The 16,357-nt window shown below is 36.1% G+C and overlaps 2 protein-coding genes across 2 annotated transcripts; one reads left to right on the top strand and one right to left on the bottom strand.

The window, feature by feature from the left end:
• Positions 1 to 3,765: 3,765 nt before the first annotated feature.
• mnx1 (motor neuron and pancreas homeobox 1) lies at positions 3,766 to 5,849 on the top strand. Its single transcript, XM_056755321.1, has 3 exons — positions 3,766 to 4,249; positions 5,189 to 5,349; positions 5,565 to 5,849. Exons 1-3 carry the CDS (start codon positions 3,766 to 3,768, stop codon positions 5,847 to 5,849), a joined length of 930 nt encoding a protein of 309 aa, XP_056611299.1.
• A 3,983-nt stretch (positions 5,850 to 9,832) lies between these two features.
• nom1 (nucleolar protein with MIF4G domain 1) lies at positions 9,833 to 15,596 on the bottom strand. Its single transcript, XM_056749274.1, has 12 exons — positions 14,523 to 15,596; positions 14,252 to 14,364; positions 13,455 to 13,592; positions 13,233 to 13,290; positions 12,777 to 13,103; positions 12,345 to 12,455; positions 11,885 to 12,055; positions 11,563 to 11,684; positions 11,199 to 11,331; positions 10,658 to 10,789; positions 10,423 to 10,532; positions 9,833 to 10,174 (listed from the first exon to the last, which is right to left on the bottom strand). The coding sequence occupies exons 1-12, from the start codon at positions 15,489 to 15,491 to the stop codon at positions 9,997 to 9,999; spliced, it is 2,562 nt and encodes an 853-aa protein (XP_056605252.1). The 5' UTR covers positions 15,492 to 15,596; the 3' UTR covers positions 9,833 to 9,996.
• Between the last annotated feature and the right edge of the window lie 761 nt (positions 15,597 to 16,357).

Genomic DNA, 16,357 nt, shown 5'->3' with positions numbered 1-16,357 from the left:
GCATCCGATATTTGTCAGACAGCAAAAGCAAGACTGAACCATTCAGTAGGCTTTGTTATAGAAGGATTTATGAGTTATTGATTGATCATATTCTGCCTTTTCGAGCTGAAAAGAGGATAACGAGCCACTGCAAGTCTCCTGAAGCTACTTCAGAATACAAAATCGGGGTCTCATCATCTGAAAAGGTCTCTAATTTTGAAAGATGTCAAAAAGGGTCAGACATTTATTTCAACTCCATGAGTTGTGTCTTCATAACTCTTTGTTTAGGGTTCTTAATTACTAAACTCTTCAAAGTCCTTTAAGAATTGTTTAAAAAAATATGTTTAGCACTTCCTCCTTTATATTATAGAATCATGTTTGATGTATTACTAGTAATTTATATATGTCAATTAACAAATCATGCATTTCAACAATATAGGTATAGCAAAGACAGAATCATGCAGCCTTTACTTATAAACATTACAAATATTTGTTATTTTTAAGGTGTGTTTGTGTACTAAAACCCCTACAAATAATTCAGTTACACAAACACCAATCAGCATATTTATCTACAAAATTCCACAAAACATTCAAAGAATCTGCACAAACTTATTTACTAAATTTCTAAAACGTGAGCTATAACTGTATGTGCTAAAGATGAAGTTCTTTTTATCACTGACATCCTGATAAACATCAACACACATAACATCGAGTCATTCATTCATTGAGTGTATTAAACTTTTCTCCTTATTATTGTGAATAAGACAAGTTATTATTTCTGTGCTGAAATTGTATATTAAAATGTTAAATATTCGGGTTCCTCAGAGGCTTATCAAAATAAATATGCTTTCCTCAACATATTTGCATTGGGTTGGTTCCATCATGGTTTTAAAAGCACATGTTTTTAGAAATTGTCATCTCATCCTATAAATCAACTTGTATATGTCGATTAAATGTTAAAAAACATTGATTTTGAAATGTTTATCACAATGTCCTTTGCTCGTTAAAATGAACAGCAAGTGCACGTGTGCTTATGACAGGTATGAAATGAATTCATTTAAATTAGCCTGACATCTGGTGACATCGTCAATCACGGGCTCGTGTCAAGGAGAGAGGGGACTGTCGGGTCATCTCGTTTAAAGCACATTTTAGATTACACCACTAACTGAATTGTGTATATTCATCACATTAGTGTACTCTACCGATGTGTTACCTTTAATGTGGACACCTGGCTTTCGAGCTCGACGAGCTGTTTATTTGGGTTAGTGATTCATTTGAAAGATAATGGCAGATTTACCATAAGAAACAGGTTTGTATTTATTCTATATTTGGTAGAGCATCGAGAGCGTTTTAAGAAATTACCTTCATGTTCTGTCCTTTAAATAAATAGATAAAAATAAATATAGGCCTATGTCGCTATTTAGCACTGCAATCCGATTTCCCTTAATGGGTTATAAAAACACTATCATTTAACATGTTTTACTGGGATTATTTATTGTAATAAACGCCCTCTATAAATTAAGTTGATAAAAATATCACACGTGTTTAAAAAGCAAAGCTATATACATTTCATCGCCCGTTTATGCCATTGCGATCGAAAATATTTATTGCAATAAAAGAGACACGGCGAGTCCAGTTAAATTGGCTTTTCATAATGAACACATTTACCAAGGATAATTAATATATAAACTATTTCGATTTGTCATTGTGATATGTATTCCACTTAATTGTGAAAGTAATTACCGAGCGAATGAACAGCTTTGAGGAGAGTCCCTGGTTTCAGTCCATGCTATCTCAGGGTGCAATAATAATTTTACTCTCTCCTGATGTGATGAAAAAGAGCCATAAATCTCACTGATCGCTGCAGGTCCAGAGCTTCATAATTCACTGCTGCTCTAATAGAAATATTCATGCGAACCCATAATGAAATTAAAGCTGGGAAGTGGACAAAGCAGCTCTATGATGTGTAGCGCAACAAGAACATTTGAAGTTTAAGGGAAACGTTTTAAGACAATAGGGAAATTTCATCGATTCAATGCGCATTGGTGCGACGTGTTGACGATTTAAAAATATCATAATGGAAGTTCGAAACAGAGTTAACATAAAACTAAAAGTTGTGTAAATTGTAAAGACTTTTATGATTTATCTAGTACCGAATACGAGTTTTGGAAATGCAAAGGTCTAGTAGCCTAGAGCTGTTTAAAAAATATATAAACATTGTTACAACATTAGACTTAATTCAGATATTAGAGCAAAATTGTTAGCTACAGTTGGTTGGAACTGCGCGTAATTTTTGAGTGATACTCGATAAGCTATTTCAAAATCGCTCATCATTGCGACACCAGGTAGTTGTATCCTTAAGGCGAAACAGGCCCGTGACTTGTTGATTTCCCCTGAGCAAATAAACGCCTGCGACCGGTCCCTATGGAGACTGGTTAGCTGATGAATTGAAGAAAACTAATCCGCTTTATTGGTAGACAGGTTAAGGGCAACAGGGAGTGTCAATAATTCTCCCTCTGACCTCCTTCTCCATTAGCCTAAAGAGGCTTATAAGAGGAAAATATCCCAAAACGGGACACAGTTCTGCTATTTACTTATTGCTCATGTACAGCTGCCTAAAATGATTAAACTGTTTAGATTTAAAGAGCGGGATCCCTTCATTGACAACATTTAATATCATTTGTCATATTGTTGCACTATTTTTCCCCTCTAGAAAATACTTTTGCCATTCTTTGTTTGTTTATTTAATGTTTTGATTATTAAACAATGTTTGTAAAAATTACAAACACATGGTTTAAAGATCTTAATTAGGTTAAATGTGAACTGCGTAATTAATGTAATATAAATATATACATATAAATTATAATATAGCCTATCTGACAATATGAATCCCACAATCAACTCTTTAAATTCCCAAACTTTGGTAGGGAGAATTACACAAATTAAAAATAGATTTGATATTGCTTGATCTGCTCGTTTTTTAAATAAGTCTTAATGGAACTTTCTCATTCGACAGCAAGGTTTGAGCATTATATGTTTAGTTTAAAAACTATAGCTCAAGAGATTGTCTGACTACATGAATCCCATTTGTATGAGCATACATTTATTATTAGGTATGAATACTTATTTGTTATGCACACTAATAGAATAAATAATAGAAAAAACAGTTTTGGTTCTCCAAAGAACATTTTACCTCAGTAGTTCTTAAAAAGATTATTTTGTTTAACAGAAAGTTTTTTCGGATGATAAAAGTTCTTTATGGAAATGTTTAGCACATTTATTGAAAAAAGTGCATAAATTTGCATAGCAACGTAGAGAACATTCAAACGGTGATTTAACCATTTTTAGGATCAAATGAAAATGTCTTGATGTATTCTGTAATGGGAAAGTTGAACTGTAATAATGAGGGCACATCTTTCAGCATTTAAAACATTTATTCAAATTCAAATTATAGCCTTGGTATGTTGTAAAAAAATTAAGTGTGGCTATACAGAGTTTCTTTTAGGGACGTATTATCTACTTCCACAAATTAAACGAGAAAATGTGTATTCTCGAGTAATAGGTGTTGAACTCTCTCTACTAAGCGCACCGAAATCACTGCCCAATAGGACTTTCACAAGGATGACGTGAACGAGCAATCCACACCCTCTCGCGCAGCTGTTGACAAGTGGACTTCTGGCTTGCACACCTTGGCCAAGATCATAACTTTAAGGAGAGGAACGGTGACACTCGTGACAGCTTTTTCTGCTTCGAACAACGCGTTAATCTGTTTGTGAGTTGGGCCAGATGGAGAAATCTAAAAACTTTCGCATCGATGCGCTTCTGGCTGTTGACCCACCAAAAGTGCAGACCTCGCCGCTTGCGCTGGTCACCTCTTTGGCCACCTCTTCCATATCATCTTCCGAAAGTGTCCAGGCATCGGACACAAACTCCGAAGCACGGACTGATACCCCGTCTCCCCCCAGGATATCGTCTTGCGGCTTGATTCCCAAACCGGGTTTTTTTAACTCTCCACATTCAGGCATGGTGGGACTACACCCTCAGAGCAGCACGGGAATTCCTCCTCAGACACTTTATGGCCATCCAATGTACACTTATTCAACCGCAGCGCTTGGTCAGCACCCTGCCCTGTCCTATTCCTATCCGCACGGGTCGCATCACCATCACCCAAACGACCCGCTTAAACTCACCGCCAGCTCCTTTCAGCTCGATCATTGGCTGAGGGTCTCAACTGCGGGAATGATGCTGCCAAAAATGGGAGACTTTGGTGGTAAGTTACCCTTAAAATTATAAAATTGTGAACATAAATGTGGCATTTGGCACAATGCAATTATTAAGATTCAAATGTAATAATATATAACGCGTCCCCCTGTGATTTATTTTGTAATTGATGGCAATGGTGTGCATGTGCTTATCACTTATTTTATAGGCTCATCACATCATGCATATAAATGTTCCTGAATATTTTATAGTATTTATTCGTTGCTATTCTATTTTTAATCTACGGTGTGCGTTGAATTATTGAGCTTTTTTATTCCGTGCAGTTGTTTGGTGTTATGGATCACACAGCCATATGCAACCTGCGTTTGCAGGTTCAGTAAAGGAGCCCAATTTTTTCTACACCGAGACCGAATGAACCCTCTCTTTCAAAGAGAAATCAATGTAAAATGAACAGATAATGGACAGAGGGAAAGTGGCGGACGAGTGTTAAAACCACAGCCTGCCAACTGTGTACACTGCAGAGACACTGTCTCTCTGTTCCTCTGCTCGTCTGCAGATTTTCTCGAACCTCTCCCAAACAAATCAGATAGTGTGGAAATGTTACCAGATGTACTGACAATGCCGTGGCACATAGAGCCTATGTGTGATTCGGAATGCTTTTTAAAAATGAGAGTTTTCAATTTTTGTCAAAAATAATTTTGTGCAAATTTAACACATTTTGTATAATTAGCCTAAATGATGTATAAACAATCCTTTATGACTGCTTTAATACAGTATATTGGTAAATAAATGGATATATAGGACTACATAAAAAAGAAAGCTTCACACTATGCCAACAAACAGACGTTTACAATAAAAATATTGTTATTTTCCTTTTTTGCAGTGGCGTTAACATGATATTTATATATAAATTGGTATGTATAACATATATATGTATTTGTCATTTTTATCATTTAACATGTAGCTATATCATTTTTATATTTCGCAGGCCAGGCGCAGTCAAATTTACTCGGCAAGTGCAGAAGACCAAGAACAGCGTTCACAAGCCAGCAGCTCCTTGAACTTGAGCATCAGTTTAAGTTGAATAAATATCTCTCCAGACCCAAACGTTTTGAAGTGGCCACATCATTAATGTTAACAGAGACACAGGTAAACCGACATTTTCCATCGTATTCTCGTAACACCCTGCAGGTTGAATACAAATATATATTCTATTATTCGGCCTATTTAAACATATGTAAAAGAAAACAAGTTTAATTAGGGGTTGTTAACCTCAGCAAAATCGAATAATGCCATATAGAAGACTGACCACTTTTTTAAATAGACCTAAATGTTTTGATTAATATAGTTGTTTTTATTTTCAGGTGAAAATTTGGTTTCAGAACAGGCGTATGAAATGGAAGCGCAGTAAAAAGGCTAAAGAACAAGCCGCTCAGGAGGCCGAGAAACAAAAAGGTAAAGGAAATCAGGACAAAATGGATGGACTGGAGCAGAAGGATTATCAGAAGGCAGGTTCGGGAAAAAGCAACAGAATACGGGACATTAGGGACAGTGACGACGAAGAAGGGGATAACTATATGTTGCATTCATCCGATTGCTCCTCCGATGACGAACGAACCAATACGAGCGACATGAGTCCACAACCATGAGACTTTTGTTTACATTAAAGACTCATTCGCTCAGTTTGTGATTTGCATGTTTTATCATCCTACAGTCATTGCGGACATCAGAGAACTGTTCAGACATGCTGATGTCGGCGAGCTGTTTATTCTCATCCTCATCATTGACTGGATTCTTCTTCTGAAGGTGAACTTCTACAACCTGGTCGCAGAGCATGAGATAAAATAGCATTACCCCAGGCAAAATAGATAAGTATCAGTAATAAATAGCATCGGCAGGATGTTACTCTTCGATAACCACTGCGCGTCACAGCTTTTCTGAACCCATGGGATGAAAAACCTGTTGTCGTTTCGCCACTCATCTACGACCAGAACCATACGTGATCTGTTTATTTTTATACAATGTATTTATAAAGGAATTGCTTTTAAAATGCATGTAAATTATTGTTTATGTGTATTGTTCAAGCGCTGTGAATAAAATTATTTTTGTTTCCAATATTTTTCGACTTGTTCATTTTTAACTCGTGTTGGTTTATCCCAGATTTAATCTCGATTGTTTCCTTGTAATTCAGAAGTTAAATACCTTAAAAAACCGTCTGGGTCTGAAGCGGTCTCTGTTGTCAGTGGCAAGCTCGGGTCATGGGAATAGCTGTTTATAGAGCTCTCATATCCGTGAAAATGTGCGAGTAAGCATACTCGAATATGGCGAAACATTTCTCACCACAGCAGCAATGGGCACCCAATAATGAACCATTGAGACAAAGCCCATCTATCATCACAGACTATTTTAAGTTGCCATGTCCTTTATATTTCTATTCAAAACTAATTAATTGAATTCAATTAAAATAAGACGCTTTGGCTCGGTTTCACAGACCAGGCTTAAGGCTAGTCCCAGACTAAAATGAATGTGTGTCCTCCGTCTTAACTTAATATAACTTGCACAGAATTGTCTTAAAATATGTAAGCGCCACTGTTTTGTCTTGAGATGTTGTAAACCAATAATGTATTCTTCTAAGTCATTTATACAAGTGAATCTTAATTTAACTGAGGCTTAGTCCTGGTTTAAGCTAAACTGTGTCTGTGAAACCAGGCCATAATGTTAATTTATTTAGCACGAAGTGTATTTAGTGAATGTGACAGAAACGCGCAACTCCTCGGGGAGAATATTATTATATCGCATTAGGTAAATGCAGAAAACGTGCACTTAGGAAGGACATGAAATGAAAATGATAAAGAAAGGAGAGTGCGTTGGATTACTCTTCCTCAAGACTATTTTAATGGGCAATCTAATTGAGGTGTATTTCGCATAAGTGCATTTCCTCCTTTATTAATAACGACATGCTTTATTGGGTAATAAACCCAGAGATCCATCTGGTCTTTGCCAAGGAGCTTCTTCGAATCAATTAGAGGACATTTAAATATAATCACCATCCAATCCTATCAGTCCAGGGCCATGAGAACTCTCTATTCAGACACAGTTTTTTTTCAAAGGGACCCACCATATTTTTAGAGGAAAACATACTTTTTCACGCATAGTTCAGATTAATCTTAATAAGATGTACATGTTGTTAACTAATTCTCCACAACCAACACCCCTTAAATGTTAGAAAAAAACAATGTTGATCTGCACAAATCTGATATTATTTTTTATATTTTATAGAGAGTTTTCAGCAGGCCTTTAAAAAGTGTTTAAGAAATAGTAAGCGCCTTTGCTTTAAACTGTGCCTCCCACGGGTAAATGCAGCTTGTAGTATATTTTCTATACAGTATAATTGCAAGGGATTGCCGGTTTAAGGAAAATTAGGTGTACCTGTTTCAGTGGATACACATTATGATAAAAAAACAATGAAAACCTACCAATTTATATCTTCTGGATAATTCAAGAACACTCTTCTCGTGCCATAGAATAACCTTTTGGTTCCATAAAGAAACTCTGAAAAAAGGTTCTTCAGATTATAAAAAAGTAAGAAGGAGATGGTTATTTAAAGAACCTTTGTCTGAATGGTTCTTTGAATCAAAAATGGTTCTTCTATGGCATTGCTGTGAAGAACCTTTTAAGCACCTTTATTTGTTTGTATAGTGTATATGGTTTCATAATACAGCATTTTCCTGTATAATTTATTCTATCAAAATATAAAACATGTGTTATGTCCTAATCCTCTCTAAATTTCTGTCCAAGTTAGTAACGAAATAGTGTAAAATTGTTATGGAGAAATATTGTGTTATCCAATCAAACAATACATTTTAAAGGTCGACACAGAAATGCTGAATTATCCATTTTTTTAGAATGTGTATTTATTAAAGCATCCAATTTTACTTAGATATGTCTTATGTAGATTTATTTTAACGTTGCATTTACTTTCTATCGAACGCAATGAAGAATATAACATGATCTTAAGACATAAAGAGTGTGTAATACAAAATTAATGTGGCCAGTTAGCAGCCAATTTAGAGTTAAGTTGCTGATTTAAAGCCTAATTGACTTTACCTGTACGTTTACCCAGCTGCGTAAGTGTGAAGAACTAAACCTTATCAGTCCTACTTCCACCACCTAACGATCGGGAAAGCAACCAGCAAACAGAAGATGACTGTGTAAGGTGAGACTGAACATATAGAGAGGAAATTAATTTCAAATCAGTCAATTTAAGATAGTATATCTGGCTTTAAAGAAAGTATAAGGCAACATAGCCATCATTAAAAAACATTTTCATATATATACTGTATATGTATTTGCGTTGGTTGTTTGTAGAGATATTCGAATTGTAGTGTTATCAGTTCAAAGGCAACTTTGCTTCCTATTGCCAGTTCAAACTAGGGTCAGTATCAACCATGGTCTCACAAAGGCAGACAATAGCCACTAACAACGCATACTGTTTACAATCACCTGTGTGTATCTTAGTGGGCTGGTCTTCCGTTATACGCTTTTCCTCACACATGGTGACAATGTTGTCTTTGTCAAAGGGTGAAAAAGCGGGCCACCTGTAGGTTACCCTCCCTTTTCCAGCTCTAAGCCTGTGAGAAAAACTGCCAGACTGAAGCTTTTGTATAAGGGGTTCTAATTTGACAGTATTTGATTTTTAGTATGTGATAAAGTTTAATCAATCAGGCCTAGTAACTATAATTGAACAGTTAGCTCTTTCAAGTCAGGTACTAGTTGATTCAAGGATCTAAACAGAATACATTTTTGTTTTTCTTTACACCTCTGAGGCTTTTTCTTGATTTGCAGAGAGCTGAAGGGTCATGTTTCCGTTGCCTGACCCTAGATGACAGAAAATCATTCCTCTGATCGCTCCATGCTGTGGATTGATGTCAGTAATGGCGATGTTGCTAATGAATTAACCGCGAGCATCAAATGTAACGTCTGCCCTCTGCTATGCTAGGTCAGTCACATCCGGAGCCCTGCTGAACTCCTTTGCACTAGCAATGGAACTATCAGTGAAAACTCTTAATTGAACTTTATTAGTTATTATCAATACTATTAATCTTTTATTGTATATAACCTATTACAGAAAGCCATCAATAATCAAAATTAGCTTTTTGTTAATGTTTGTTACACATTGAAGTGTTTAAATGAGGAACAACTTTTTAGTAAAGACTCGCTACTGTATTAAAAGCAGATCAGGTTAAATAAGATCAAATAATAACCAATTTATACTTTTCATACTTTTTCTCAGGTCTGCAAATAAAAAAGCTACATGTCTACACATCTATTCCTGTCACTGTATAGTAATGTATACAATTTAAAGTATATATTATACATAAAGTGTAACTTTTTTTCTATACTTTTCTTTTGAAGCAAATGCTATTATTATATTTGATAAAATCGGGTATTTATATATATTCAGTAGTTATTAATAAAAGCTTTCTGAATTTTTTTGGAAGCACTGGTGTAAATATGTTGAGTCTAATATGTAAGAAACTTTAAAAATACTTGGAAAACAGTTGTTTGAATAAGAGGCAATATTTAAAATTGACAAAGATTTCAAAATCAGTAAATATCTCAAATCTCCATCTCCATCTCAAGATAAAATTTATTAACATGTCAACAATTGGCATGTCTCACAATGTCAATAAGGAAACATTCATTACATATTCAAATGTTTCAGACACATCTGTGCACATTTCACAAGCACAGAAACATAGTTTGTTATTATTGTATGCTAGTGCTCACACAGCTCTACAGCTTAAGTTTGGCCTCCCGGGCCTCCATGGCTTTGGTGGCGACCTCGGCTCTGTCTATAAGTACCTTGGCTTGCTCAGCTGGTTCTTGTGTTTGAGTATTTCGGAGCAGAAAATGACTGATGAAAAGCTTCAAGCCTTCCCGAAGCATTCCCAGCTTAGGAATTCCAGAGATCCTGACACACAATGGTAGAGACACAGGCAGATATTGACTTGGCCACACACAGCTGTATTGCACATCATTTTCTTTAACTCTATTTAGATTTCTTATATTTAGTTAAAATCAAATTGATTGGTTTACAACCAAATTGGATATAAAACACAAATGTGTATGATTTATTAATGTGAAAACGTAATAACAGCATTATTAAATCTATAAACCTTCTTAAACATAACACTCATTAGTGTTGTTAAAAATACTCACCTGCCAAATATGTTCACAAGATCCTCTGGCTCGGTTTCTTTAAGGAGTTTTAAGAGAATCTGCTTTAGGAATTTGACTTTGGGCTTGTCTAGCTCCCCAAACTCTATAGCCTTATAAGATAAAAACAGAGAAAGTTAAAGCATTGTCTAACTAATAAGCTAATTGTTTAAACCGAGGACATAAATACAGATAAAATAAAATTAACTCTAGTAGTTAAAGATGGTTAGCTGATTACCTTAAGAATAGAAAGAGAGAGACATTTTCTCTGTACAAAATGTGTGACCAACTGGACCAGATTACTGAAGGACGAGCTGGAAAGGTTTGCCAAGTCTCTGAATTTATCCCATAAACTGAACTGAAAGGTCATCTAAAGAAGAGAAGAAATTTAACATATTTTAGTTTAAATAGATTTCACTTTAAATTCACATACGATAAACAGTTAACAGGATTATATATTAGTAATATTTGTATATAAAAACAGCGTATTGCTGATGCTCTGTATCATTTGAATGGGACAGCAGAGTACAAAGCAAAATGCAAATTAACTAACACACACTTTTTCACACTATAACATTTATATAATACATCTTAGTGATATAATAATAGGCTTTAATAATAAGGTAAATAGCGACCAGAGCTAAATTAACTAATACAATAACTTCAGGTTTAAACTATTTATAAAAAAATATTCTGAATGATCTCTGCTTGTGCATCATTTTTTGTGCACAAAAGACATAGACACCAAATAGTCAAGGGAAATGAGACTAGAGCTCTACCTGAAACCGTCGGTCATGTGAACAAAATTTCTCTCCCAAAACTGCATAGAATCTATTAAAGCTTTTCTCCTGAAGGCAGCAGTCCATCAGAACATGAACAATTTCCCGCTCCTGCTGGTCCTTCAAGCCTAACCTAACAAAAGAATCAACAGTCTGAATTGAGGAATATTTTAAATTTCACGTTACAGTAACACTTGACATGCTTTTATAGAAGAACTGTTAATACCAACTCATTTTACACAATATATGTTTTGAAATCAAATGTCATCTTAACAACCACCTTTGCAGATGGCACGAACTACTTGCAATACAATGTGGGCCATTTGCTAATTTTGAATGATAAACAGAACTGAAGTTAACAAACCTTAGAAGTTTCTCAAAGGCATCCAAATAGTCTTCACTTGACATAACAACACAGAAAATGTTTCTCCTGATGTCTGTGTTCATCCTTTGTTTGCGTGCAAGCTCCAAGATCTTTGCGCTATACTGCAAATTTACAAAGAGAAAACCATGACAATCTGGACCTTGCCCCATTAAAAGCACAAAGTATTTCATAACAAATTTCCATAAACAACAATTTTGCCTTTAATATTGTAATAGTACATTCATTTTTAGATTACTGATGAACTTTCTAAATAAACCAAAGCCATTTTGAGGCATTTTCACTTTTTTATTTTTTTTCGTACTTGCTTCCCTGTGTTGGGCTGGGTGCTCATCTTGTTGCCGTGATCATCAATCATAGGTGCTCCACTCCAGGAAGATCCCACAATCCACCAGCGGCCAACACGATCAGCCTCTAGTACATTCTCTAGTGAAACTCTCAGCCTTACATCACTGCCGCTAGCACTGCTGTGAATCTATGAAGAGTAAAACCGTACTTAAAACACTGACAGCTGAAATACACTGGCAGCTCTGTAAACACCTAGGTGCCAAACATTCACTGCTGCATCACATGCCAAACTATAGGGTTAGTCTGACCCCTAGTGGACATTGTTAAATGATACAATGCAAAATATATGTTTAATTTTAGGTTCAAAACTATTTTAGTATTTTGACAATTTTATAAACTAGTTTACAACTCTTTATTCTGTGTGCACCTCAACACTGTAAAAAACATAATAACATAAATAACAAGAATTTTTTTACCAAAGTCTTCTGCAGTTTCTTTAATTTCTCCACAGGTTCAGGGTCATAACCCGGAATCTTCCGCATGTCGTTGTTCTTCAAGGCCAGCATAGTCTCCAACATAAACCGAATCTGACAGGAAAGTCAATGAACTATCATCAATTTATGTAATAAAATCACTTCTTCAAGCTTACAATTGTGTATTTTTGGAAGGCCAACCTATGACACACATACCCAGTTAGTAGTCACAGAACTATTGTTTTCAATTGTTTCACAGAACTATTGTTTTCCATTGTGTTTCAGTTAAACATTTTTTATATTCAAGTTAGTTAACATTAAATGCTCTGCTTTACAATTCATCAAATTATCTACATTTACACATTTAGCAGATGGTTTTATCCAAAGCAACTTTGAAAATGGAATGAATTGAAGGAATTGTGTGTACAGTCTTACTCTTGTTTGGTCCTGAAAACGTTCCCCTTCAGAACTGGCTTTCCGCTGAGCTTCAGAGATTAGGTCTTTGAGGGCTAGCGGATCATCCTTTCTCAGCACAAAACCGACATTCTTCAAGACCAGCAAAACTAGTTCAATGTCCTTGGAGCTGAAACGTGTTACCAGCTTCTTCAAAATGTCAAAGACCAGGAGAGCATGGACCACGTGAAAGTTATAGAGGTGGGCAATAATGCACACCAAGTTGTCACATTCCTTGTCTATACTAGCATCGTCACTGTAGGTTTTATCAAACCGGCGAACCACAGTCTCCAGAAAATTAGCTCCAACCTTTGAGAAAACCAAGAGAATGAGAAATGACCGGGCACAAACCAAACCTGTATACCATGACAGAAATTCTTACTAACCATACTACTAAGACTAACAATAATGGACATAAAAGTCAAATTCATTAGATACCTCCAAGCCGACAGTGTGGTGAAGAATGCTGACGAGAAGTATGTGCTCCGTCAGAAGCCTGGTAGAGATAGTTAAAAATATTTTATATTTTTAAAATATATATATATATATATATATATTTTTTTTTTAAATAGATAAACTTGTATGTTGATTTAAAATGCTGTATGGTTTTGCTGTATATGAGCAATCAGATATGTAATGTTAAAAGCTACTTCAAGCAACCTTTCAGGCATGAGAGTAGGGGTGACACAGGCAGCCAGCAGAATGTCAGTGAGAGTGTCATTCATGTCCTTTCGGCTGGTGCTCATGTACAGTTCTTCAAGCTGACTGCTGATGGAGGCCATATTGGGCTGACTCAACCTGTCAATCAGAGGACAAAATTATCAAGCAGACAACTATGACATGTTGACAACATTTTAATGATCATTATTGTTTTTTAAAATGACAACAGCTATGGCTGTCACGATTATGCAATTTGGCTGACGATTGATAGTCTTTTAAATAATTGTGATTATGGTGATTAAGGGGTCATATGAAATGGCTTAAACTAATATTATCGTTTGTTTTAGATGTAATTCAATGTGTATACACGATTGAATGTTCTAAAAGGCTGTGTTTTACACATATCGTGCATGTTTGTATCTCCTTTTTGCCTCACCTCTCGAATTGTTTTTTACAAAGCTCATGGCTCATGGTTTCATGCAGGTCTCGGTGAGCATTCGTTTTTAGATAGAATGCATCTTTAGGTCCGACACTTAAATGTTTGCCATTTTACGCGTCTAATACATGCATGGGCAAAAATCTGATACAACTCAAATTATGCAGAAATGTCATTCGATCACAACAGTGAGTACAGATCAAGGACGGTGGATGTAAAATGCAGCAGATCACACTTGATTTCTATGTATTTACAATGATTGCGGTTTTCTGAACTAATTGAGATTATGTCAAGTAATTATGATGAGCTGATTATTAATTGTGACAGCCCTAACAATAGCATGCTGTGGCTGAGGTCTTACCTGTTTATTAGACCTTTCACACTGCGCTTCAATTTCTCCAGTTCAACTTTGCGTTTGCTATCAGCGGCTTCTCGCAGGTGTGGTGGAACATACTTTGCAACTGAAGATGGATTCTAGAAGACAAAAACAGCAAGCAGCACCAGGTTATAAAACCAAAACCCACATTTAAAATCTTGTGGATAGTAAGCAATAGACTAAACAAACAAGAAAAGTAAAGGCTAGATCTCAAGATAGCAATAAATGAAATGGATACAGATTTAGTATGACATACTGGCTCTTTGCTGTCAGGTGGCCTTTGTTCAGATTCAACTTCCTCTCCATCATCATTTGCCTCTGATGCATCCGTGTCACTCTGTTCTTCGTCATCCTCTGCCTCCTCTTCATCTTCATCTAGTTGTGCACTGTCCTCTAGATCCTCCACATCTTCCAGTTGTAGGTCAACCTCTATATCTTCTTCCTCTGAACCAGTGTCATTGTCCCCCTCACTGGCATCTTGTTTCTCATCATTTGTCGTTTCTCCCTCACTATCTTCTTCCAACCCATTGAAGTTATCTTTTGCTTTATCAATGTCCATTTCTTCATCACTCTCATACAGCCCCGTTGAAGATGCTCCAGGCTCAAGAATTCCTAAAATATAATCAAGTCCATCGTTGGTAAAAGACTGGGGAAGAGTGTTTTTATTTTTTCGTTTATTAAAACCTAGGCGTTTCTCTAATCTTTTGATTTCTTTGTCCTCTTCTATATTTGCATCCTTTAGAGCCCGCTTTCTGCCCTCTTCTAGTTTGGCCTTTTTTCTCTCCTTTTTCACATCTTCGGAAAAGTGGACTTTTCGTTTCGTCTTTGCTTCTACATCTTTAGTAACAACGTTGTCGTCGTTTGTCTCCTGTGGTCCTTGACTGGCAGTTTTAAGATTTCCGGTAGGCTTTACGCCCGAGATTTCAGACTTTATCCCTTTTTCAGTCGTTTTAGGAGCAGGTACCTCACTCTGGTTAGCAATGGTAGATGACAAACCCATGTAGTGACATTTCTTCCTGGCTTTCTTTGACATACGCGTTTCTCTGCGTAGCACCTTTCTACTTTTCCTTTTTATGAATGTTGCTCTTTTGTCGTTTTTGTTTTTATCCGAACCTCCCTTGCTCTTGACAAAGTTATCAACGGAATCTCTGAATTCCTGAAGTTTACCATTTTCCCTTCTAAGTCCACCTTTTCCTTTGCTCCTGCGTTGCGTCTTTGTCTTCATTTTCAAAGCACTTCTTTTTTGTGAATGGCTACGTGCTTACACCATACAAATAATAAAAACATTAACGTTAACGCATGTGCGTTAGGAAGTAGCCATTGATGTAGTTCTTCGTTGGCTGTGTGCTAGTTGAAAAAACACTTTACTGCCATCTACTGGACTGGAATGTAAACGCCTTTTAAACAGAGAACCATACAGTGGCAACATTTAATGCATTACGGTATTACTGACAGTTTATTAAGCATGAATCCGCTTGCAGCTGGACGTATGTCAGAGTCTGCGACAAACTTCCCCTCTTCTGCAACAGAAAAAGCTCTACACGAAGAGAAATTGTAGAGCTGTGGCCGCTGGGTGGCGCCATCTGTGAGCTTCAAAAGCTCGTTCCTTTTCTACGTGCTTCGGGCTTTTCCATAAAATTCAATTCATGTCGCTGTCTGTTACCGCAGTGCTGAAATGACTCTCTTGTGACCTCATTTATCTTCCATAACTTCAGCAGATGATTCGGAAAATAAGAATTGGAGGCGAAATGAAGCAAATCAAACTTTATTCAAGAAACAGATATGCACGCGCAGTGTAAGATTTTTGGAAAGTGTATAATATAGTAATCACAATGGTCAATCAAATTCAATAGCCTTATTTTAACAGGTGAAACATAAAAGCCAACGAAAATTTGATATAAAGTGTAAAACATTATCAAGATTATCGGGCAAACACGATTTCTTCACAAAACCAGTTTTATCAGCGTAGACTTTACGAAAATTGACCATGGTTTTACTACAGTTGAAACAAAAATATGGTTACTGTAGTAAAACAATGGTTATAACCAAAAACATGGTTTTGAATACCATGTTTTTTCGGAAAAACCATAA

This window comes from Triplophysa dalaica, chromosome 1 (assembly GCF_015846415.1).
Source record: "Triplophysa dalaica isolate WHDGS20190420 chromosome 1, ASM1584641v1, whole genome shotgun sequence".
NCBI classification, from domain to species: domain Eukaryota; kingdom Metazoa; phylum Chordata; class Actinopteri; order Cypriniformes; family Nemacheilidae; genus Triplophysa; species Triplophysa dalaica.
This window is presented reverse-complemented; position numbering and strand designations above follow the sequence as displayed.

Excerpts from the sequence above, each read along its gene's own strand:
- mnx1 (XM_056755321.1), top strand. The coding sequence starts at position 3,766 with ATGGAGAAATCTAAAAACTTTCGCATCGATGCGCTTCTGGCTGTTGAC. Across the intron at positions 4,250-5,188 it reads AAAAATGGGAGACTTTGGTG|GCCAGGCGCAGTCAAATTTA; the intron begins GTAAGTTACCCT and ends TATATTTCGCAG. Across the intron at positions 5,350-5,564 it reads TAATGTTAACAGAGACACAG|GTGAAAATTTGGTTTCAGAA; the intron begins GTAAACCGACAT and ends TTTTATTTTCAG.
- nom1 (XM_056749274.1), bottom strand. The coding sequence starts at position 15,491 with ATGAAGACAAAGACGCAACGCAGGAGCAAAGGAAAAGGTGGACTTAGA. Across the intron at positions 12,456-12,776 it reads GTTTTCAGGACCAAACAAGA|ATTCGGTTTATGTTGGAGAC; the intron begins GTAAGACTGTAC and ends CTTTCCTGTCAG. Across the intron at positions 11,332-11,562 it reads GCCTTTGAGAAACTTCTAAG|GTTAGGCTTGAAGGACCAGC; the intron begins GTTTGTTAACTT and ends TTCTTTTGTTAG.